Below are 26,202 nucleotides of genomic sequence, written 5' to 3' on the forward strand. Positions count from 1 at the left end.
AAAGAAGATGTCTGCTAACAGACTGAAAACTTAATAATGAGGCAATCTGCTTAGCAAAAGATACAAATGGATACTTCAAAAGAGACATGTGAGTCACAAACCCTTGAAAAGAAGTTCGGGGCCATTAGCCGTTGGAGAAATGCAAATTAAAGCAATAAGATACTTCCAGAAATGAAAGTGGCTAGAATTAAATAGATTGGCCACCCTGAGTGTGGGCAAGAATGTGAAACTGAGAGTGTCATCTGCTCCAGGTAAGAATGGAAATGCCATGATCCCTTTGGAAAACAATCTGTTAGCTTCTTAAAATGTCAGGTATCTACCACAGGGTCGGCTACTCTGTAGCTAGGTATATGCTCACAGACATGATAGAGCATGTCTATGAAAGGACCCATACCTGACTGTTCACAGCACTACAGTTCATAATAACAGCAACAAAGATGAGATCATTCAAATATTGGTCACAGGTGAATTGAACAACGGCATGCCCATGTAACAAGGTGCTTTAGGGAATAAAGAAAGAATGTACTATTAATACTCTTAAAATAAAAACAAAAACAGGTGGATCTTACATTGTGAACTATGATCTCCTCTTACCAAATTAACTTAAAATATATTATAAATTACTGAAGTATGTTTCTTACATAATACCACTTATGTACAATTCTAAATCAAGATGTTAACCCATAGTGACAGAATGAAGATAAATGACTACTTGTGTGTGAGGGATGCAAGTAGGGAGGAAGGACAGTAAGTGGGCTCAAAGCAACTGCAGGGAATGAGTCCTGCTGTTAATTTGATGATGTTGATGCATTTATGAGTATACACACGTATCAAAAAATCAACTGAATTATGCACTTTACAGATATGTTTGGTTTGCCATGCTAATTCAGCCTCTATTAAGTATGTTTCCTTCTCATGGTGAAAAGATCTAAGATTCCTTTTTCTTACAAGCAAAGGCATAAGAAAAATACACATGCAGATGTGTTAGTAGGAACAATCAGAAAACCAAAGCTAAGTCACTTTCTAATTGCCTCTGGATATAACACATAGGTATAAAATAGAGGAACTTACCTTTTCTCTCACACACAGAGACTGTAATGCTATTATGTGATTCAACAAGATGATGCAGTTTTACAGATTGCTGCAAAGAGAAGGAAAACAGACAACCTTTATCTGTTTGGGTAGAGACCCCAGGTATTACTCAGTTTGTTGCTAGGGCTTTATGCTGCCAGCTGAAGAGCCTAGGTAGGAACGGAGAGCTGAGTAACTTGTCACTCAAGTGAAAAGGATCTCTGGCCAGCAGTTGGAGTATGTATTCTGTAGCACAAAGAAATTTCCAAGAGTAGCCTTTCCACTGTTGTTTTATTTTGATGAATGAACCACACTGAGAATGAATTAAAGCAAAGAGAGAGAAATAAATGCTTTTTATTCCACATTTAGTAAGAAAGCATTGTGTGAATGACCTTCGAACTGTTTCTGTGGGGTTAAGTTTTCCAATCATTTCAGGTTTTCATTTTTTATCAACTGTCATTATTTGTGACACTCCCTAAAGGCACAGGCACACGAGGCTCCACCTCTCTGTGGGGGGCTATAGGGAGTTAATGGTTGCTGGAAGAGAAAGTGCGATTTTTCTTTAGTGGTATAGTCACTGCTAAGTTGAACATTCTCCAGAAAATAACTCCTAATTCATGCTTATGACAACCCTAATTAAACTCAGTAGGTCTCTCACACACACACACACACACACACACACACCATCAAAATAGCAGAGGGCCTTGTTGAGAAGAGTGGTTTCCATGGGATAGGGGGAAAAATGAAAGACAGTAATGGGGAAGAGAAAATGACCGTGTGTGTGTGTGTGTGTGTGTGTGTGTGTGTGTGTGTTTAATATTGCTAAAGTGTAAAGAACAGCTGGTCCCAATAAGTCCTAAAAGTCCAACCTGGACACTGGTAATTCTTTCAGTGGAAAAAAATCCTATATTCATTCACAATGTTATTCTGCTTTAAATTTATTTTTAATAAAGCCATATACTGTTCCTTGTACATGAGAATGACTACCTAACTTTAAGTGTTTTTTTTTTTACTTCATCAAATTACTTTTAAAAAAAAGTTGTTTAGATGGAAATATGAAAGAAGAAATCATGTCAGCATGTAAAGAATGAAAGAGAAGTGTTCAGATCATAAGAGTGGGTGTGAAGAATCAAGATTTGTAGCAAAAGAAAGAAGCTGCAGTAGCAACTGAAGGTGGGTGCAGAGTAATGAGAAAACATTCCCTTGTTTGAGTTTTATGTTGCAGTTTGATGAGGCCTGAGAACATTAAACATTGATGAGGAGCTCTTTCCAGGGGCCAGAGAGAAGAGTCACTTGTGGACTGCATGAGCATCCTTGAAAAGGTAGGAGCAGGTATCTGGGGCACCCATAGACGATGGTGTCCTAGACACTTCCTCCACTGGTGAGAGGGAAGAGAAACAGGGCTGAAGAGAGTGCAACATTTGGCTATAGAGAGTAGGGAGTTGTGCAACTTTCCTACTAGGCTTCCATCAATTTTCTGAAATAACTTGTGAGAGTATGTGCTGAGAAAGGAAAGAGGAAAAGACAGATATCTCTGAAGAGAGACGGCTTGAAACTCGTTCTCACAGCATGGGAGAACACCTTGTTCTGAGGTTGACACTTAGGGAGTCGTAGTGACCAACTTCGTTGTTCTCTGTGGCTTTCTTCCAGCAGCACCTAGATCCCTTGCAATACGAGTAAAGAAATCCAAGGGGGAAACTAGAACTTTGAAAGAAGGACACCAAACAAACAAACAAACAAACAAAAAAAAAAATAAGTTAAGGCATTCATTGTAAATAGAGGTTCCTGTGCCTTCTAAAGGACTGGAATGTGCAGGAAGGAAAAATTGTCACCAGATGAGAGACAGCCATTGTGCTCTGTCTTTATAAACATGCTCTTCTTTGGCATGAACTGGGAAATTCTATTTCCAGATTTTTGTCTAAGAACAAACCAGTGAGGTCAACCACAGGATCAAGGGAAACTCACCTCTCTGAGATCATACACGGTCAAAGCTATGGAAACGACAGACATGAGGATGATGGCAAGAGCATATTCCTTGTAATCTTCACTGAACCACAAACAGACGCTGAAGAGTTGAAAGATGTAAAATGGATTTAGAACCTGTTAGCAGACATAAACACAAGAAGACAAGAATGGCATTTGGGCTTCACACACGGCTGTTGGTTGACTCCTTTCCATAATCAGCACTGTGACATAAATCACCCCACACAACATATTCTTCTTGGTGTTGCATTTAATCAGCAGTTTCCATATCCTAGACAATGTGCTGAGCCACATCTCCTATATCTTTTTATTTTTTTCTCATAATTACCTCATTAACCAAAAGTCATTAATTATCTCTATGATGAGCCTCAGATCTTGAGATATTTACTCAAGGTCATGCAACTGTGACTGTCATGGAGCCAAAATCTAACCCCTTAAAGTGTTCTGACCCCAGAGCACTTATCTTAATGGCTGATGCACTTAGCAGTCTACAAAGAGATTTAAGCATCTGAGGAATGGGTGAAGAGCAGATGTTATCATCTCCCATTTACAATTCCTGGACTTCAGAAAGGCGACATACTCGGGTTTAAAGAATCTACTTTGTCTGTTGTCCCCTGTATGATAAAACAGCTGTGCATACAATGCCATTAAAGAACTTTTCATTAATGGATGAATGTAAGACTGCGTTTTCTGTAAGTGGGGAGCTTTTTAGACATGGCAAGCTGTAACCACATATCTACTTCACGGGAAGGGAACAGACGTCAGACGCCAACACCAACAGTTGTAGTTGTAGTAATGCTATATAAAAATATGTTGTGAAAAGAAAAAGAAAGAAAGAAAAGTTGTGCCTTTCCTCACATTCACTGCAGTTGCTTACAGAAAATGGGAATCCTGACTTCTGGCTAGGGAGGAGGCTCCCAAAACCTTTCTCAAACATTTTGCTTTGCCTTCTGTCATCCGCAAAAGAGTTTAGAAATATTGAGAGAGAATCTTCAATTTAGTAATCCTTTTAAAGGAAAGATGAATGAAGATGGGCTATCAGAAATACACAGAGGACTGCTGTGTAGTTTAAAACTAATAAACTGACAATAAAAGCACAACAGGACATTTTTATCTTAGTAAATGCTGGTCAAGCCTGAGTGTCACAGCTTGTATTGAAGTGTGCACTGTGCATGAAGAGCATGAAGGAAGAGTACATGGCATGTCCAGGAAGCACGGTTTGCATTCTCTTAAAGTAGCTTATGAATTACAGTCACTTATTAACAAGTAGCATCCCCAACTGAACAGACCAAAGATTCATCCTCTTCTACCCAATGTCCAGGTAAAATACTGGAGATATTACCTCCTTGATGAGCAGTTTCCAAATAGGTGTGATTTCAACATCAATAGCGTTAGGCCCACATATTAACCTCCTATGGGGATAGACCACAGATTGATTACTTGGTCACAGTGGTGAAAGAAAATGCATCTCTTGCACATGCAGAGAAAAGGTTTATTCCATATCCTTTTTTCCGCACTTCTGGAGTCAATCAAACTGTCTCTTGTTACATAGCACACCCATATGTCTCAAAGTAACTGAAGAGTGGGAGGGGTCCCAGGAGCAAACCAGTAATCAAGATCGTGTTGCTTCCATTGAACTACACTCCATGAACCTAAATATGTCCCTAAGTGGTACTTTTGGTATCTAATATTACTACTTTCTCTCAAACAGCTTCAGAACTCATATGTTCTCAACTCTGAGTCTCCCCACTATAGTTCCAAGGAAATAGAACAGGAAGATTTTTGTGACAGGGAAATATGGTACCTATGGTTCCTGCTCATGTTCAGGAGTTCTTTGAAGCTGAATATTTGTTTTAATGTGAGCAGAAAAGTCCTTGATTCTCAGAAAAAGTTGGTAATTATACATCCCACTAACTGAAATCCTGGAGTTTTGTTGCTTTGATTATGCGGAGACATGACACTTGATGAATTCTTTTCTTGTGGAGAAGTCTAACCATTCCCTGCGCCTTTCTTTTAGACTCTCAGATAAAAGAGCTTTGCAAATGCATAGGTTATGGGCCTCCATTTTTATGTAAACACAGATAATTTGGTAGATCTCATTAAAATAAAGACTTGCTTTAGTAGCAGTAAGGGCATGCTGAGGTTCTGCAGTTCTTACAAGCATGCAGGGAATACAGATGCTGCAATGCACTGACTGCATCTCTTCCAAGCTCCAGAAACAGGTCTCAACCTCTCCCCTTTTAATACAGTGTGTGTGTGTGTGTGTGTGTGTGTGTGTGTGTGTGTGTGTGTCCATCTTTTCTGTTGGGTTAGTGGTAACTCCTGTTCTACCCCCTGACCCCACCAAGCTGCTCTGCAGATATCTGAGGTCATGCGTGGAACACACTAAGCAAATCACTGCAACCCTTTTTGATATTGGTGAATAAATACTGCCATACTGAGCTATCTGGCTAGCCAATCACAGCCTTTGGGGGTTAGAGACAAGATGCATGTAGTACCTGATCTCCTGTTCTTCTGATGTCAGACCTAATCCAAATTTCTGATGAATCTTTGCAGAACTGAACCAGTCTTCCAGGGAACTAAAACAACAAGAATCCATTGACAGCAACATTTTTTAAGACAACACTTTTCTTCTGTGAATACACTTGCTGAAGCAACTTACCCAATTTTTTGAAACTGTCCTTCTAAATTATTCCAAACATATCTTATCTTCTGCACTTTTATGTATCTCACCTACAAAAAGAAAAGAAAAAGTGTATTACAAAAGTCTCAGGTTTGAAGATCAGAGCACACACAGCAACTCGGGGGTCAAGGAGACATTTGTGGAAAAGGCAAAGATAGCGCCAGAGATGCTTCTTAAAACTTCATCTTTTCCTAACTTCCCACCCTGTTTGCCTCTACTACACAAACAGTGTTTTTATTAGAAGTTCTCATCCAGTTGTCGGTCAGCATGTTTCACCACACTGCTAAATACATGAACAGACAAAACCCAGTCTCCACATTTTACTACCGTGCAAGATAAAAAGGAAAGAAAACATATTACAAAATAAAAATTATGTTTCATAGCCCAACACAGACGTCAAAGAAATAAAATTATAATGATGTAAAAAATGTTGCCTTATAACAGGTTAGACATCGAAAGTAGAAGAGAGGAAACGGGACAAGAGCAGTCCACTGGGGGTCTCTGAAAGACTACCCATCGGGGCATTGAAGCAGATGCTGAGATTCATAGCCAAAGTTTGGACAGAGTGCAGGGAATCTGGGAGAAGGGGTGATAGAAAAACCTGGAGAGAACAAGAACTCCGCAAGGAGACCAACAGAGTAAAAATATCTGGGCTCATGGGGTCCTGCAGAGGCTGGTGAATCAACTAAGGACCATGCATGGAGAGGACCTAGACTCCCTGCTCAGATGTAGCCCATAGGCAGGCTCGGTCTCCATGTGGGTTCCCTAGTAAGGGAGAAGGGGCTGTCTCTGACATGGACTCAGAGGTCAGCTCCTTGATCATCCCCCCCCCCCGCCCCCAGGTGAGGTGACCTAACTAGGGGGAAAAAAGGATCCAGGAAACCCTGATGAGACCTGATAGGCTAGGGTCCTATAGCAGGGGAGGAGGACCTCACCTATCAGTGGACTAGGGGAGGGACATGGAGGGGAGAGGGAGGGAAGGTGGAACCAGGAAGAGATGAGGGCAGGGGCTACAGCCAGGATACAAAGTGAATAAATTGTAATAAATAAATAATAAATAGATAGATAGATAGATAGATAGATAGATAGATAGATAGATAGATAGATAGATAAATAGAATTTTAAAAAAGAAAAAAGTCTTAAAATATTGCAGACATATAGAGAAGGTGGGAGCATTTTGGATATAATAACATCAGAACCATAATGTTAAAGGGTGGGAAATTTTTCGCTCAGTTGAAGAAATAAGTCAAAAGGGAAGAGACAAGAGAATGGGCCTGTTTTACTGCAGAAAGAAGGGTAAAGCTGTGGAGATAAACTAAGCTACATTATGAGCAGCCCAGATACTAGAATGAAAGGTGAGTGCCCCTGTCTCACAAAGGATAGGTTGTAAAGCAGCCTACAGAAAACATTGTGAAGAAGAACAAGGCAGCAACAGAAGAGAGAAGAGGTTGTCACAACCAAGTGTTCTCCAGTAAGTAAGGCTCAGAGAGCATTGGCAGAGGGAAGGAATAGAGTCTTGCTTGTGACAGTTCTTCTTTCTTACTCCTGATTCCCTTCAGCATGTTTTTATATGTGATATGAATTTCCAAGAACTGGAGACCACAGGGAGCACCAAGAGAAGCAATGGGGCTCCCAATTTGCTGTGGAGCAACCGTTATAATCTTGAGGTACTTATTAGAAGAATCTAGAGAGCTTTAAAGAATATTGCTGTTTCAGTCCTGTGGCCAAGACCAAACAAACTTAGTTTGTCCAGGGTACTTTGGACATAAATATTTTTGAATTTTCCCAGGTAATTCTAAGGTGCAATCGAAGTTGAAGAAAACAGTTCAAGCTTTCCTGTCTTGCCTGCTCTTCTATTTGTGACCTTGAAAACCTTGAAAATTCTCCTTGTGCCTCAGTTTTCCCAGAAATAAACTGAAGCAATTAACCAGATTATATATAAGTTCCATTCAGCTCTTTTATGTACAGTATACATTTATCAATTTTATAATCAACCATCAGGTAAATTTTAAGACCGGGAATAGCCTCTAACTGGTGCATAATAAAAAAATATTCACTATATTTTTATTAAATAATTGATCGCTTTGTTAAAGCATGTGCTAGCTTCAAAATACAGTGTAAATCTCTAATTTCCAAAGCCTTACTGAATCATAATTCTACTCAGTGACCATGTAGTTTGCTCTCATTCTCTTTCTCTCTCTCTCCCCCTCCCTCTCCAGTTCCTCTGTGTGTATGTGCTGTATGCTGTGTGTGTTTATGTGTGTGTCTGTGTGTGTGTGTGTGTGTGTGTCAATGGAAGCCAAGCAAAAGTGCTAAATGTTATAATTTGTAAAAATTCCAATGAGGTTTGTTACAAAAGAAATTATTTGAAAACATGTCTATTTCTGATTGATTTTCAGTATAAAATTGGAACAAATTGCCACTGGGAAAAATCCTTCCCTCATAAGCTGTCAAACATAGTAAGAGCATTTGAAAGTAAACATTGCTGGGGCCCGTTAGCCAGCACAGCCCAGGTTGGAAGCTCCAGTTTCTTCCTTTACACCTTAAATTCCTTTTGAGCATCCCCCCACCCCCTCAGTCCTGCAAACTGAGCCAGCAGGCACAGCTGCAGTCCCCAAATGCTTAGTGCTCATCGTGCCTTAGCTTCAGTCTTCCTCGTCTTCCTGAAGAAGGTCATATATTAGTGTCACCTTTGCTTTACTCCTCCCAGTCATTTTGATTATGTCACTCATGGGGCTGGAATCTTGGTTCTAGCATTCCAGGCTCTGGTGCTCTCTCAGCCAGTGTACGGTTCAAGCCAGCCTCAGAATGGAATGTCTGAAAGTCCCTTGACTTTAGGATTAAGGATGCACAAAGTTTGAGGGTTGCCTGTATTTTTAATTCCACAAATTTTACAGTCTGTGTTGGAAAGGTTTTAGGAGACCAACTACGGGCAGAGGGAGGGGCCTCCATGCTAGCTTCTCATCAAACCACAGATTGAGAAACCGAAGACATAATATCCAAAAGCCAAGCCTACAGCAAGACAAAGTGCAGAAGTCACTGGTACGTTTGACCTCCAGCCATGGAATGGAATGGTCCACTATGTTCTGACAATTTCTGAGGTCATTTCTGTGGTGAGGTAGAAGCCCATGATAGGCCTTTTTGAAGCGTCTTTGAGACAGTCCCACCAGGAAACGTGTCCGCCTGGACCCTGTCTCCTTCATCCCCCTCAGAATCTCTAGAAGCTGGCAAAAGGCAGTAAGCATATCATTTGCAGGTGAGTTTACCTACTTGCCAGTTTTCTAGAACTTCACCCCAGAAGAAGCTGGGACATCCGGCATCTGCTGTGGGTGACTTTTCATGTTTCTGCTTAGTAATCGAAATAGTTAGCCCCTTGCCTTCTTGTTCTTTATTTCTCGGAACATACAAGAACGTCTTCCTTTTTGCATGGAACCCTAGGGTTTCCTCTTCCTCAGTGTTTGAAAACCTTCCTCAGGTTTTTGAAGAAGACTATGACTATCATGTTGGGGCTTTTTCTTGGTCAACAATGCCATCACGGCTGCACCTTACACTCTAATGTTAATGAAAGTTTCCAACTTCGTTATGAATATTGCTTGTTACACTATACAAATCACCTTACTCTTTGACTCTTATGTATGGTATTCCTAACAGCCTTGACACACAGGCAGGCAGAGGTTTATGACTTTCATTGTATAAAAGAGAAACTTAAGATCCAAGACGACAGTAGCTAGCAAGCCCCCTATATACTAAAGCGATAAGCACATTGAGACTGGATATTAAAACTTTCCATTTTAGGACATCTGTTCTTACTGTTTATTTGGAAATTTCTTCATTTTCCTTATAGACTATTAAAGATGCTAAATTTTCAGGGAAGTAAAACCCTGAAGCTGTGTCCAGGGCTGATCTGGGAAGCCTTATTCTCAGCTGAAGAGCTACCTCACAGATGAGGCATTGCTCCCTGGGGGAGACTGGCATCTTCTGTATGTTTATGTTGGCAGTTCAAGACAGCTGGGTGATGACAATTAACAATAGAGAGCTGCTCAGCAACTGACTATTTTCACTTTAAAATCGGCCTTATTTTCAAAAGCTGATTTAAACAGCTATCTGCACGTATTTAGCTGTAAAAGGAAGCATTCTGGCTCATAAAAATATGTTTTCAATATGAATGTCAAGCAGTCAGAGCCCAAACCATTTGCACTTAACTAGGCAAAAGGGAGTAACCCAAACACACTTGAATACTAGGATTCAAACTAAGGTCTTTTGCAAAACTACACAAATTCCTTAGGATAGTCCTCAGAGGTTACCTTGACTGTAAGACTAGCCTTACCTTGTAAATAGGAATGAGGCTTTGAGAGTAACATGTACTGAGTACTTTCTGCAGAAGACGTGATTTCTGTTCATACCTGTCTATAGCAAGAGGCTCAACCCCCACTTCTGTATTCTACTAGCACACACAAGACTCACATACATGCAAGCAAACACCCACACACATGAAATAAATGATGTTTCTAATTCTCTGACATCTCAGAGACTGTGAGTTTGCTTACCTTTAGATCTGGCTTTCTTATGGCTCTGTTTATGATATATTCCTCATCTGTAATGAGAGGGTGGTCAGGAGTGAGACCAGACGTGCTGCTCAGTGCTGACAGGGAGATCCATATTACCTTTTTCCAAGAATAAATTTTGAATTCATCCTGGGGAATAGACATCAAAACCCCCAGGAAGTTAAGAGAAGATCATCAGGCTAAAATTCATCCTGAAAAACATCATTTCATATAATGTTGTGAGTTAAGAAGCTAATGAACATTCTAGACAGAAATATATATATATCACTGAAAGGTGGCATACAATGTCTTTGGATCTTGAGAGACAAAGATTTGTTCTCATTTCTTAAAGAATCTAGACAGAAACATGAGTCACTAACACAAAGACCAAAGCTATGGAGCAGGAGGCACACTCTCAGACAAGAACAAGCTTACTCCATAACCTGATAGTCTAGTGGACAATCTCACAGGGAAAGAAACAAACCCCATGTATTTCAAGGGACTCTATGTCCCTGTGAGAGTGAGGAAATCTAATAAACGGAATTGCCCTCATGTTTTAAGGCTTAACGCAAAATCCACCTTTCCCCAAGCAGTCTCACTGACTCACTCCTTCTTGGAGAAAACAAAATGAAACTATTTTTTAAACTTCTGAAACAGTGATGCTGGAAGTTTCTCCATGCTCATATTTCCTCACCTGTAAGAAACAAGGTTTTCTCCACTCCCCACTAGCAGTCCTGTCTAGTTAGAGGGTGTCCTCTTCATTCTCCATGACTCCTGCTACTAGAAGTCTCAGCTAGCGTCACTCTCATGTCCTCCCAGAAGCCTGCCCTGCCTTAGTTCTCCAGCTCGTCACAGAGATGGTCCAGCCCATGGTTTCTCTTCTCTCTGCAGTCCCTCTGTCCTCCTATCCCTGCTCTCCCCAGGTCTGATCTTCAATCTCACTTCTCTCTGTCCTCCTTCTCCTACTTTGTTCCATCTCTTCAGCTGCTTCTGCTGTCTATTCTATTTCACCTTTGGAGTGAGATTTTAAGCATCCTCCCTTAGGTCCTCCTTGTTACTTATCTTCTTTGGGTCTGTGAATTGTAGTATGTTTATCCTGTCCTATATGGTTAAAATCTGCTTATAAGTGAGTTCATACCATGTGCGTCTTTCTGGGCCTGGGTTACATCACTCAGAATGATCTTTCTTAGTTCTATCTATTTGCCTGCAAATTTCATGGTTTCCTCGCTTTTAATAGTTCAATAGTATTCACACCATACCCATAAAAACTTTGACGCAAAATTTATCCTTCCTACAAGATGGGCAGGTATAAAGATAGAGCAGAGATTGAGGGACTGTCCAATCAATGAGACCCACCCCATGGGAGAGAGCCAACACCTGACACTATTAACCAAAGACCATGCATTAACTGGACCTAAGCTCTCTACATATATGCAGCCGATGAGCAGCTTAGTCCTCATGTGGATTCCCTAGTAAGAGGAACAGGAGCTGCCTCTGACACGGACTCTGTTGCCCACTTTTTAATCACTTTCCCTTGACGGGACCTCCTCACCAGGCCAGAGGAGAAGAGGATGTGCTCAGTCCTGATGCAACTTGATGTTATGGGGTGGGTGAAAGGAGAGACTCCCTTTTTCTGAGGAGTAGGGGAGGAGAGAAAGGGGGAAGAGGGAGGGAGGATGGGACTGGGAGGAGAGAAGGGAGAGGGGTATGATCAGGATTTAAAGTGGAAAATACTTAATTAATTTTAGAAAAAGAAACAAGGTTTGCTGACTGTATGCGGGTTGTTGGCGTTACATTCTGAGACCTGCTCTACAGGAGGACAGTACAAAGCTGGAGAACACTGACAGCATCCGTCAAGTGTGCATAGAGGCAACTGACCAGATTAAGATATTGAGCAAAGTGGAATTGAAGAAGAGCACTCACAGCATGACCCCAGTAGAAATTATTTCTCTTTAAAGTTGACCAGCGTATTACTCACAGAATGAAACTGGGAGAACAGGCTTGGTGAACAAATGCCACATTACTCCCTTGGAGACTGGTGTGATTCTAAGAGCAACTGCTATCTGAAAGATAGCAGTTTAGTGGCTGATAAACTTCAGGGGTGCTAAGAATGATAACGATAAAAGTGTGGTGCAGGAAGGTAAAGACTTGGAATGTAGGTCAGAGCTGAAATTCATCCTTACCACCACACACACACACACACACACACACACACTTGCCCTGAAGATATCTGACTCATTTAAATTATGAAAGAGGTAGCAAGGAAAAGGTGCAGAATTGTAGCTGGGTCTGGTCCATTGGTATACTGAAGACAAAACTCCCCCTGAGTTTGCCCTGCTATTTCCTCTTCTCAGTAATCTCATAACTGATCCTAACCATCCTTCAAGGTGAAACTCAAAGGTTCACATCCTGGTAACCATTCTGATTTCTCTGTGTGAGCTTTCCTCTGAATCATCAGAGTACTCAAGATCTTTTCAAACCTTCTGCCTTTTGCCATCCACCTTATCATTTGTCTTGGAAAGTGGAAAGGAATTTTGTCAAATGTATGTCTCTGGTCCAAGCAGGCCTAACCCAGAGCCTTAGAAGGAGAAAGAAATAGACAAAGAGAAGGTGGGGAAATTGGGAAGGAGAATGGAAAAGAAAGAGGAAGAAGAAAAAGGAAAGAAAAACAGTCCTACTACAAATTTGAACATCAATGAATTAATTAAAAAAAAAAACACAGGTGACAGGGGAGGGGGGTAGAGCAATGGCTCAGTGGTTAAGAGCCCCTTCCAGAGGACCTGAGTTCAATTACCAACACCCACATGCCAGCTCACACCCCTCTGTAACTCCAGTTCCAGGAGATGCAACAACTTCTGGCTTCCACAAGCACTGGATGTGCATGTGGTTCACAGACACACAGGCACACCAAACACCCACACTCATTAAAAAGAAATCTCAAAACGGGAAAAAAAAATCCACAGCAGTGAAATTGGATATTACTCCATGTAAAGGGAGAAATAACAAAATCTAACCTAGTTTACACATTGTAATATTCAAAGCCTGAGAATGACTGAAGATAGCTGAATACCTAAACATCTGAGCTAGCAGGCATGTTCTAGGTGTTATAAGTAGACTGAGCTGACGGGCATGTTCTAGGTATTATGTAGTAGACATTTCATTCTCTAGAAGCCGCCCTGGCACATATCAGTATTTACATAGCTTTGTCTTTGACTTCATCAGGCTTTACTATAAGAACTTTAGACACAAAGCAGGAACCCAAATAATGCAAAGCCGCCATCATCTCTCATCAAAGAAGCTCCTTTTTGCAGCTGACAGAGACCATTACAGAAAGCCACAATGGTTCAAAACGCAGAGAGCAACTGTCTGTGGAGTGCCCAACTCCAACAGACACAGCATCCTCAACAAGACTCCCACACCTAAGGTTTAGGAAACATTGTGGAAGAGGGGGCTGAAAGATTGTAAAAGCCAGAGGACCAGGACATATACTACTAGATTATGTCTCTTAGGGAGGACAGGGGAACCGCACCTATGAAATCTTAACAATGCACATGCATCAACAAGAGCTGAACAATGACAACACCAGTTGATGTACCAACATGGATAGAAAAAATCTCACAGGGCCCCACTGCCAGGTGTAGAGCTACAGGCAATCAATGAGTTCTGGGACAGGGAGAATTAATCTTCAAGGAACAAACACCCCTAACTGGTTAGCAAATACCAAGTGGTCAACTCTAATACATGTACATATCAGCAACACTAAATAGACTCAGCAAGCTTGTATTTACATATTTACATATTTACATATTCATGTATATGTAGTGTATACGTATAATAATTAAAGAAAGAGGATATTAAAGAGGCGGTAGGGAGGTGGGGAGTGGATCTGAGAAGAGTTAAGGGTCAGAGTGAGATAGGTTCCAGATATGATCAAAATGCATTATGTGAAATTTTCAAAGAATCAATGAAAACACTTCATTAAAAAGAACTGTGTTTCTAGTAACAGTTATTAAAACACTTAGCATTTATTATATTCGGGCACATTGTGTTCTGTGTGTATTATTTCATTTAATGCTTAAAACCCTGGGAGGGAGTTACCTTGTCCTCCCATTTTACGGACAAAGGAGTAAAGGTACAGTTGGTTTAGAACTGGGATTTGATCCTTCTGCCTACCTCCTTAGCATCCCCTCTCACCCTCTGGGGCTCTGCACTTTACTAAATACACAACTTGACAGAACTGTCATCTTGTATCCAGTTTAACAGGGATTGTCAAAGAACAAAGCTGTAGGCTCTGATTTTTTTTAAAACCTGCTTTATTTAGGGTTCCTTAAGCCTCTGCCTCCCTTCCAACCCCCAAACCTTGGCAAGAGAGAAACAAGGTTAGTAAGAACAGGGCATGTAGACTTCCCTTGGGGCGATTCCATTCTTCATCGTCAGGATATCCAGCAGTCCAGCAAACCAGCAATCCAGCAGCAGCAGCAAATGCAGAATGAATCACCAGGCCAGTAAACCAACAAACCAGCAATCGGGCAATCTAGCAATCCATCATTTCAGCAACAACCCACTAACCAGCAAACCAGCAATCAGGCAATCCAGCATTCCCTTACTCCAACAATACCAAAAGCAGCAACAAGGACTACTAGCAGCAGCAATCTCTCTCTCTCTCTCTCTCTCTCTCTCTCTCTCTCTCTCTCTCCTCTCTCTCTCTCTCTCTCTCTGCTCCTATTTATACCTTCTTAGGGTGCTTTTCACCTGGTAATACCCACACCCCCTGCAAAAAAATCACTAGCCCTTTCACAAGGCTATTATCACCTATGGATATCCACATCTCACACTTGGGATTACAACAAAAACATATTTATATAACATAACCAATATAGTTACATAGCATAACATAACCACTATACAAAGTTTCTGCTTAAAAAAAAAAAGGCTGGAGAGAGAAATGAAGATGGAGATCAGACCTAGGGAGAGCAAGGGCAGGACAGAGGACTTACAGAGAGAATAGAAACTGGGGTGGGGGGCATCTCTGTGACAGGCTGGAGACCTACAACAGGGTAGGCTCTGGGAAGGATATGGTGGTGACTTTAGCTGAGACTCTGGTAGCAGAGGTTACAGAGACTGAAGAGGACATCCTCTCACTCTACAGGACTCCTGGTAGAGGGAGGAGAACTCCATCCTACCCACAAAAACTTCGACCCAAAATTTACTCTGCCTACAAGATTTGCAGGAATAAAAATAGAGCAGAGATTGAGGGAATGTCCAACCAATGCCTGGCCCAACCTAAGACCCACCCCCTGGGAGAAAGCCAACCCCTGACATTATTAACAATGCTCTGCTATGCTTGCATATAGGAGCCCAGCTCGATAGCTCTCCTCTGAGAGGCTCCACCCAGCAGTGGATGGAAACAGATGCTGAGACTCACAGCCAAACGTTGGGCACAGCATAGGGAGTTCTGTGGAAAAGTAGGGGTAAGGATATAAAGACCTGGACAGGACAGGAGCTCCACAAGAAGGCCAACAGAGCCAACTGACCTGGGCCCAGAGGGGCTTACAGAGACTCAAGCACCAACCAAGGACCATTCGTGGACTGGATCTAGGCCCCCTGCACAGATGTAATCAATGGGCAACTCAGGCTTCATGTACTCCCAAGTAAGAGGAGAGGCGGCTGTCTCTGACATAGACTCTGTTGCCTCCTTTTTGATCACTTCCCCTTGGCGGGGCTGCCTCTCTAGACCACAAGGGAAGAAGATGCACTCAGTCCTGATGCAAGTTGATGCACTGGTGTGGGTTGGTGGGGGAACTCCCCTTTTTTGAGAAGCAGGGAGGGACATAAGGGGGCAGGGTGACACCAGGAGGAAAGAAGGGAGGGTGTTATTATTGGGATGTAAAATAAATAAGTTTATTTTTTTACAAATAGGCCTGAAAGAGTCTGGCAGCTAAAAGCTTACAGACGTGCTGCTTTTGCAGAGAACGTGGGTTCAGTCCCTGTCACCCACACAGGGCCTCACAGCTGCCTGTAGCTGCAGTCCTCTGTGAAGTGACTAGGCCAAACTTATTGTCTAGAACAGCATTCCTCAACTTGTGGGTCACCTAAGACTATCAGAAAAGATAGGTATTGACATTATGATTCATAACATTTGGTTAAGAAGCTTAATTTCAGTTAAGAAGCAGCAGCAAAAACTATTTCATGGTTGGGGGTCACCACAACATGAGGAACTGTACTAAAAGGTCACAGCATTAGGAAGGTTAAGAACCACTGATCTGAATGGTCTGAACTTTGGATATCTCAGTCTCATCAAACAGGTTTACATCTTTGCAACAATCCCTGAATCTAAAAGAGCAGATTTACAAACCACTCAACAGAAGCTTTCCGAGGGAAAGCACACAGAGGACTTATGTTTAACCAGGGCAGACAAAGAGAGAAACAGTATTTTTTAAATTCTGTAGTCTTGTCCTTTTGAACCTTGAAATACCAGCTTAACTTTGATAGTTAAATGAAGCTATCATGTTCCCATTCTTTTCTTAAAATCACTTCAACTCTTGGAGTTTAAAAGCAGCATAATGGTCCTCAGGCTTAGACCAGTCCTATGTCTTGTGCTTGGTACCCACACACAAAATGTACTCCTGAGCTTGCCTCAGGAACAGAAGTAATTCATTCCAAAGGTCCAAAGAAATGCTGGAAAATGAGGACTTTTCTCTTAGAGGTGAGTACAGTTCAGAGCTAAAAGAGTGATGACGCCCACCTGTGTGGATGTTCTTGATACACTCATCTCATCTTCCCAATGTGACTGAAAGAGTTGGCGTTATCTGGAGTGATGGCTTTAGTTTAAAAGTATATGGAGAAAGTCCTGTGTATTGGAGAAATCACAGACTAGCTAGTGTCTTCATTCTGCTAAGACGTAGTGACCAAAAAGAAGGAAGAGGCATAAAGCAATCAACTTATTTGACAAAGGTCTGTGTGAAAGACAGAGGAAAGAAGAAGGAGGGGGAGGGGAAGGTGAGAGGAGGGGGAGGAAGAGGAAGAGGAGAATAGGAGAAGGAAGATCCAGAACAGTTCAGCCTCTCTTTGTAGTTCTGAGTGAGAGTTTTGGCTTGTTTGTTGTTTTCTGAGCAAGCAGTGAGTAGTGGGTAAGCTGGCTAATTCCCTACAGTCTCTGGAGCTGCAGGTAGTAAGAGGTAACCCCTGACCCTGGAATGACTGCTGCCATCACTCTCCTTCCTAACATTTCACACACATATCAGCTCCTTTAATCTGCACAAGGTTGGGGTCCTGCGAAGGCCTCCCTTTCTTGGAGAGGCAGTAGACAAGGATTAAGCATCTTCATGCTATGGAATAAATCTCTCTTTCTCTCTCTCTCTCTCTCTCTCTCTCTCTCTCTCTCTCACACACACACACACACACACACACACCAAAATTGCATTCTGTAACCCTAACTTCCAGTTTAAATGAAGATGGAACCTTGAGAAGGTGACTAAGGTGAGCGGAGGTCACAGATGACACCCTACTCCAATAGGGATCGAGTCAGATGTGATAAGGCAGAGAAACCAGAGGTGTAAGAAATCAGAAACAGCTAGGTGAGGAGGTAACCTCAAAGCCAGGAGGAAAGGCCTCCCCAGAAACCAGGCCTGCTGTACACACTTCCCATGCTATTAGATTATGTCCCTGTGTGCCAAAGAATATGGCCTAAAAGCTGTTTGTCAACATTTAGCCAATCCTCAGAAGCCAGCTCTATTTCAGGCTGGAGGCCTAACGAAATGGGTGCTAGATCTCAGGAGAGAGAATGTTCACCCAGGAGAACCCTAATACTGTACCCTCCTGCCTTCACATACAGCACCTCACTTTTTAGCATCTTGAATCAAGATACTAGCGGAAACCGTAGTTATTATCAATTCAATTCCATTTACTTAATATAATAAAATAAATACTAGTCACCTGCTGTGACCATATGCCACAGGTACTTATAAAGGATGAAAAGTCAGCCCTGACCACTGTCATCATAAAGCTTATAATCCAACAAAAGGAGAGAAAAGATGAGAACATGGTGGTCATCAGAAAGATGAAAGAAAAATGCAGAGCTCAGAGAGCTGGAAGGCTGAGCTTCAAGTTCTTTGCTGACATAGGCTCCTCTACCTGAACCACTCTCCATGTGCCTGACCCATTAGCCACAATCACTTTTTTTTTTCAAGTTGGGATTTGTCTGTGTAGCCCTGGGTGTCCTGTAACTCACTCTGTAGACCAGGATGGCCTCGAACTCACAGAGATCCGCCTGCCTCTACTTCCTGAGTGCTGCGATTAAAGGTGTGTGCCTCCACTGCCCAGCCCACAATCACTTTTTGACTTACATTTTGAACCTCAGAAAATCCCTTCTTGGTTTTGACTTGGTTAAGTCTCTACTAGATAATCCTGCTGTGACCACAAATCTTTCATAATTAACCTTCTCAGTAGTTTGATATTCATTTGGGTAATCTGATGAACATCACGCACCACGTCTTTAATTGTCAATATATTCTCCCCTTAACCAAACACCAGCCCAGGAGGTAGGCCTGTGGCTCACATCAACTGATGCTCACAGAGTTTGTGCAGGAAAGAAAATGGAGAGAAAGGCTATTGGTGCCTCATCTCTAAAGTGCAGATAATAATAACCATTTCCCTGGTTGTTATGACAATTAAAGCAACCACAACGGGATTCTTCATAAACTGGAAAGTGCATAGGATATTAATACAAGGCAGATTACAAACCAGCATGACAGCCAGAAATAAAAACAGAGAATGAGAAGAGATGATAATTCCCTCCAGAACTGGAGCAGAGAATGAATCAATAAAGACATAATGAAGACTGTGGTAGGGGACTGAAAAATGAGGATGTTTCAGTAAGGGAGATAGAATACCCACTTTCTATTCTCTCTAAAAAGCAAGGAGAGTCTCATTAGACTGTCCCTTAAGTAAGGACAGTAATTTCATCTGTTTTGATCACAGTCTAGGTCTGATACCTAGTTGGTATTTGGTATTTCTGAATGATCAAATGAAAGGTTGAACAAACAAATGAGTGAATAGTTATTAGAGAAGCTTCACATGTGACAGCAGAGACAAAGTATTGTGCTGTTGTGGGAAGTGTGGGCTCTGAGAGAGGCACAGGAGGAAGGGCAGAAGAGACGAGGGACCAGGAAACACAAATACTACTTAGAGACTCCCCTGCTGAACCCGAGCCATCAGGGTGGCCTTTGCATGGCTGCTTTGCAGCATTTCTAAGATTGTCAGTAAAGCCTCTAACTGTGCCACCTTTCATTGGGACATCAAAATGAAGTGCCTTGATTTAGGCCTCATATCTAAATACCACAAAGCTCTCTCCTCTGCAGATGAGGGGGTTTTGACGATACATGACATGCAATGACAATAAAGGGGAAAGTGTGTCTGTAATTATAACAAAGATATGGAAATCACCAGGAGCATTTAATTCAGAGCACCAGTGAACGTAAATCATGTTATTAGCATAGAAATGAAGCAACACTACAGAAATGGGTTAAAATTCACAAATAGATGAATGATGAATCAAATGCATTTTAAAATTTATGAAATAAGATTGTAATTACACTCATCTCTTGGAAAAAAAGATAAAAATCTCATGCTTAGTACTGCTTAATAAGAAAAAGAACTGAAAATAAGCTGAATACTGAGTATTTCCAGCAAGCACATCACAGCTTTATATGTAGAGATATGACTGGGTTAATCAGTATCTGTAATAATACACTGTATTCTTACCAGCTTGAGATTGATGATAAATACCAAACTCTGTTGTTTATTTTTTAATAAGATGAAGAACAGATACACAATGCAGTTTTGGGTAGGAGTCACTCTGTCCTCCTAATGGGAACTTGCTACATTCTGACTATTGCAAAATAATTCAAGCAAAATCTTTGAAGTTGTCATTTTAATGCAATAACCTAGCAGTAGACTTTTAAACTATTGATGCTGAAAGCATATTTTTCTCTAAGTCTCAGATAGTTAGAACGTTGGAAATAATTGAGTTCTTGTCTAATTACATAAAGACCAATTTAGAAGCTCATTTATTTGGAGAGTCTCTGGCATAGCGAATCCATTTTAAATGACACATAAGAGCAGGTAATTAAAAATTAAAGTTTGAATCAAGATGAGAAAAGCAAGATTGTAGGGAGTTAAGGCTTCTTTGATTAGTTCTGGAGGGGTAGTGGCAGGGGCCCGATAGATTCTCACGGGTGAAGGAAGGGGACTCCGAGATGGGCATAGTTTCCAGAACCACCAGTGAAAGGTGACTCTTTCCGTTGTATGTCGATTTGCAAATACAACTTAAAAAAAAGGAGAGAGAGAGACAACCTGGCTGGGGGAAAGGAAGGTTTCTAGGCTCCTAATCTCAAGCATTTACTCCCGCACAGGCATGCTAGGCCTGCGGGAGATGAAGAAAGTACAATATCCGGATGAGCAGATGCACCTTGCAAATAGCAAGCTCTCTTGTGTAGAAAGCTTTTGGGGGTTCAGAAACAACACATACATACACACACACACACACACACACACACACACACACACACACACCTCACTGGCCTTTGACAATCTAGTTCACAGTCTGTAAATGTTTTTCACATACACAACCAATCACCTCACATCAGCTCAAGAAGCACTAAACACATGACTAGTCATTAGACCCGTTTATAGATAGAGTAGTCAACGTTCTGAAAAACCTGGAAACTAAATTAAGGCGCTAGGACTAGAAGTCTGGCCTTTGACTTCCCACATCTGCCTGGGCACTGACATGTCTTTTCATTTTCTTCTCAGCAGTGCTCTTCCTTCTCTTTGTTTTCTTTTAACCTGCTCCCCCTCCCCCAGTCCCCTTCATTTTCCTGCTTTCCTTGCCTATTTCCTCTTATTTCCATCCGTTCCCTAAATCTTCCAGCAGCATGGGGTAGGGCGGGGATGGACAGCCAAGAGTCCAAAAGAGCTGTAATTTGAAAAACATAGGGCTCCTCTACTTCTGAGGCTCTGCTTTTTCTGCAGCAAGAAAGGTGCCATCTGGGAACTAGTTTGGTGTAGTGGGGAGTTCAATTCTTTTCATGCTGCAGGGTCACAGTTTCACAGATTCTTAATACACATGGAATAATGTCCTAATAAGAGGATCCTGAGCTAGGCATGTAACACAATGCCAGAATACTGGCTGACCACATGCAAGGCTCTGGATTTATCCTAACCGATCATAGAAAAAGATCTCCAAATGGTATTCTTTCATAAATACTTACGTTTTCACTCAGTGGCCCAGAAAACACACCTCCCAGTCAAGCTGTCCACTTCTAACACTTGACTAAATCTGGATTTTTTTTTCCCATCTTAATACATTTACTGCTAAACCATACATAGATCAAGTATCCTGGTCTCTGTTCCTCTCCCAAAGAACAAATGAAGTGATAGATGGGAGTTCTGACTTACACAATTTTTTCTCAGTTTGTTCTTTTGCCAAAAGGTCTAACATCACCTGATGTCTTGTTAAAGACACAATTTCTTTGGGCCCCAACCCAAAACCAATAGATTGGCAATGGGGGGCTACGGCTTGCAATTTGTTTTCAAAGGCTCTCCAGGTCATTCTGAAACCAGTTAAGACTGTAACACCAGTGACATAAGGGCAGTGTGGTGGGAGCAGCCCTGAATAAGAGAGAGTCTAGGACACAGGGAACTTTGTCCTGTCTCCCTCTTTGAGCCGAGGTAAATTTTATCATGTTCTCAGGGCTTTACTTTCTCACCCATCAAATGCCTGATGGTAAGTGACTGACAATTTTGTCTCCTGAACTTTCTACAAGTCTTCATGATGTGAGCCTTGAGGCAAAGCTCCAGTGCAAGATCAATGAGTCATTCTTCCTGCATAGCATTCTCTGGATTTCTTCAAGTCTAGAAGTTTATTCTTCAGGAATATCTAGTTAAAAATGGTCAAAGTCATGAGACTCAGCTATTACCTATACAATGGTTCACATACCATATAGCTGTTTAAAAGGACCAGGAGCCAGTTAAAGGATGGGGCTGGTTCCTGAGATACAAGCCAACAATGATAAACCTGATTGGACATTTGGGTTTATGAACCGTTAGCTCAAGGTTTGTTATGTAGCAAGTTTCAATGTAGCTTGTTTGGGTATTTTGTGGTTTTGTTTGTTTGTTTCATTTGGAGGCAGTAAGTGGTTTCATTCCAACTGACCAGTTGTAAAATATGCTGCTGTTCTTCTCTCTAGCAGCATAGATAAGATATTTACTTAGAAAGATTGGTGCATAGTAAATAGTTTTCAACCTGTGGGTCATAACACCATCAGGGGGTTGAACAACCTTTTCACAGGGGTCACATATCAGATATCCTGCATATCATATATTTACATTATGGCCCATAACAGTAGCAAATTCACAGTTATGAGGTAGCAACAAAAAAATAATGTTATGGCTGGGAGTCACCACAACATGAAGAACTGTACTAAAAGGTTTTAGCATCAAGAAGATTGAGAACCACTGCATTAGAGGTTGATTTATCAAAATTGATTTTGCCTCAAGTCACTTGTGCCAATTCCTTGTTAAAATAACAGGGCAACAAAAACAAACAAACAAACAAAAATAACAGGGCAAGTTAGTCAAGATAGAATCCTGACTCCAAGAGACTGTCACCTCATTCCCTTGGTATGAGTACCAGGTCAGCCTGTCAGTCAGCCCCTACAAGGGCAGGGACTGGGTGTGTAGCAGTCAACAAGTAAACAAAAACAAGCAAACAAACAAACAAAAAGTCCTTCCCCTTGCAGACCTGGCTTTCCTGAAGGGATGACGCATGTGGTCTCAGTGCTGCAAGGAAGTGACATGAAGATAAGAAGAAAGAATTAACCTGATGCCCCAGCCTTGAAATAGCAGAGCAGCGATGACCTCAGTGACAAAGCAACTGCATTTCATGCCCTAGTATTTCTGCCGACAGGACACGACACATCAAAACCATGGCTCTCTCCCATCAGCAGAGGGAGACAGCAGCTTCCTCTGCGGTCTGCTCCTCATCTCTCAAACTCCCTGTCCCTTCTCCAGAGCCATTCCTGTGAAAGCCATAGGCATCTATGGACTAGGCTTGAAGTCATGAGTCAGCAGGAATTTGGAATTAGTAGCTTGTAACCTGTCTTAACTACTCTCCGCTACCTACTAATTATAGCAATCATCATGTTTACTCTGGCTCTAATATTTGTAAAAAATCACACTTTTCAAAGGACTACCCTATGAAGTAAATCCTATTTCTGGGTTCTGGGCAGGTACGGGGAAACCTGCTCCCTGCCTTGGGGACATCTTCCCAATCCACTTTACAACACAATATCCAGGAAAAGGTACACCATCTGCAAAAACAGATACTTACTGTTGTCCTCAGCAACACAACATCGGCTTCTTGCAGGGAACATGGGATACAGTTTGCCCACACATGCCAAGCTGGTCTCCAGTAAAATACCAACGGGAGGATTCCGAGAGAGAAGATGGATCCAATGAGACAAAGGGCTTTCCGACAGCCGTGAGTCCGATAGCCAAATATCTCCTGAAAGAGGACAAAAAAAATTATTCCAAGTGTGGTTCATGAACAAACACTACTTTTAGGGATGAAATGGAGACAGGGTTGAATGGTCTGGTGAGGGAAGACAGGGGTGAGAAAAGGGAGAGTAGAAATAAATGAAGATACATTCCTGACCAAGAAGTTCCAGACATGATTTCTTCCTGTTCTAATAAAGAAAGTAAAGTTCAAAGTTGCCATTCATAAAAAGTTCTTAACAGCAACTAATGATTATTGAGATAACAATGATAAAAGCTAACAGTTATTGGACATTTTAAAGTCTCTCTCTAAGCACTTTATAAATATTCTTCTTGATTGAAAAAAAAAATTAACTATATTCCCCAAGGCACAATGTCCATACATAACTCAAAACTGGCATTGCAACACATAGTTCCTAATTAGTTTCTTCTTCCTCCATCCTTAATTTCAGTTTAATTTCATTTAACAAGTTTGTTAAGTGTCATTCAAGTAGCAGACAAGTGCTAGATCATGATAGAAGTGATATGATGTCTCTGGCCTATAGAAAGTCACCAGATTAGAGGTGAGGAAAGAAATTGAACTATAAGGTTAAGCAAAGAGCAGTGGAGAAGCCTACAGAAGGCCAAATCCCTCATCATCTGAGTGTGGTCATGGGTGAGATCATTAGTGCTGTATAGTCCAGAAGAGCAGAATAGTGTCCACAGCAGACCAACTCCATCCATCCCCCGTAGGCCACACCATAGTTCCAAAGCAGCTGCTTCTCAGGCTGGTGGACAATGCCACTTCCCGTAGTGGCTCATGATACTTGGTATGTTGTTAAATTTCCCATAGAAAGGTCAAAAATTGTGCACAAGGCACGTTCAACTGTTGCTTATTTGAAGTGAATTGTATTATAAGAACTATTAATAGATAGAAGGCAGAAGTTGCAAAAGTTGTCATTATCATCTTATAATGATTTGCTTCTTAGATTTTAAAATGACTTCCATATCTATGAATATGCTTAAAGCAATTGTTCTGTCTCCCCTGTTTTCCACCTACTGTCACCTCCCAAAAAAAGAGGTTGAAGAGCCAAAAAAAAAAAAAAATTAGAAAAATGTCCAAAGAATATTATGCAATAATCAACTCATAGCAGACTACATACGTCATTACAGAACAGCAGAGTATGGCTCCCTTTATCCTCCCACTCACACAATCTTCCTCATATAAAGAAGATCTCATGGGAGGCATTCCAAGGCCCTGTTCTAGAAGGTTCATAGGCCAACTCAAGCTGATCTTTCATAGTTCACTCTCAGAAACGTAGCTGTGGGCTTGCACACAAGGACTTGATAAATGCAGAACTGTGATAACGGGAGCATGAAGGAGCAAGTGAGAGTGTCATCTAGAACAGGACCATGGTTATCTCTAAAGGCTCTTGATATCATCACATGAGGTCCCAACAAGTCCTCAGGGTAGCTCTCAGCCTTTGGGTCCCAGGAACTCCCAGAAGAATGGCCCTTCATAGGAGACTCAAGATCAGCAGATAGCAGAAACCGGAACTATCACACCGGAAGAGGAAAACGAGTGCTGCTGCTATGCCCACCAGGTTAAGCACATGTGTTAACACCAAGAACGTGTTGCTCTCCAATAGCACTATTTCCACAGCCAGGATTTTTCTGCGTCTGAATTACGGCCGAAGCACAGTTCTTAAAATGGGCTTGGGAATATTCCACAGCCATCACTCAACCTGATTATTATGTGCTTCCTTCAAACACATTAATTCATTCAATCACCTACCAGTCAAATCATGCTAGCCTAGACAGCTTTGCCTCTCTCTGCAGATTTCATTAAACACTGGAAACTTTTAAAAGATCAAGTTTTTAAGAGTTTACCTCCCTGAAGATAATCTCTTTCCCCTTAGTTCCAAATGTTGGGTGTGAAAAGAATGTTTCACTGTAATTTGCATGTGTTGGAGCAGATTGTGTTGGAGGGGATCATTTGCTTTGCTGCTTGCCTCCACTCTAAGACCTAGAAAAATTCAGTCCTAGTAAATTCTCATTCGCCACTCTTAGATAAAAGGAGAATTCCATAGTCCTCTAAGTTAATTTGAAATTCAGATTCAAGTAAGAATTTCTCAGCCTGAACGGCCTACCCCAGAAGGAGGAAAAAAGTGAAAATAGTTTATGGTTTGTTTGTTTGTTTGTTTGTTGACTTGGTAAATAGTTCCTCAATTTATTTTCCCAGTTATTTTTACATAAAAATTATTATTCATACATCCTCTTTTGAAATACATCCAAAATGGTGAAACTGTTATCCCCAGATTCTTACACTGTAAAACTCAGCTGGAAATCACAAAAAAAAAAAAAAAAAAAAAAAAAAAAAAAAAAAAA

At 41.4% G+C, this 26,202-nt stretch overlaps 1 protein-coding gene across 3 annotated transcripts in view; it reads right to left on the reverse strand.

Moving 5' to 3' along the window:
* Positions 1 to 26,202, reverse strand: part of Atp13a4 (ATPase 13A4) — a 118,506-nt gene that overhangs the window by 56,742 nt on the left and 35,562 nt on the right. For all 3 annotated transcript variants that reach the window (XM_055625155.1, XM_055625156.1, XM_055625157.1), the window contains exons 2-8: positions 23,672 to 23,845; positions 10,285 to 10,431; positions 5,717 to 5,787; positions 5,553 to 5,633; positions 4,397 to 4,466; positions 3,037 to 3,171; positions 1,072 to 1,141 (exon numbers count right to left, since the gene is read on the reverse strand). In XM_055625155.1, coding sequence (XP_055481130.1) covers positions 1,072 to 1,141; positions 3,037 to 3,171; positions 4,397 to 4,466; positions 5,553 to 5,633; positions 5,717 to 5,787; positions 10,285 to 10,431; positions 23,672 to 23,845 — 748 coding nt within the window. The remainder of the gene's footprint in view (positions 1 to 1,071; positions 1,142 to 3,036; positions 3,172 to 4,396; positions 4,467 to 5,552; positions 5,634 to 5,716; positions 5,788 to 10,284; positions 10,432 to 23,671; positions 23,846 to 26,202) is intronic.

This window comes from Psammomys obesus, unplaced genomic scaffold (genome assembly GCF_907164565.1).
Source record: "Psammomys obesus unplaced genomic scaffold, mPsaObe1.curated_primary_1811, whole genome shotgun sequence".
Taxonomy (NCBI): Eukaryota; Metazoa; Chordata; class Mammalia; order Rodentia; family Muridae; genus Psammomys; species Psammomys obesus.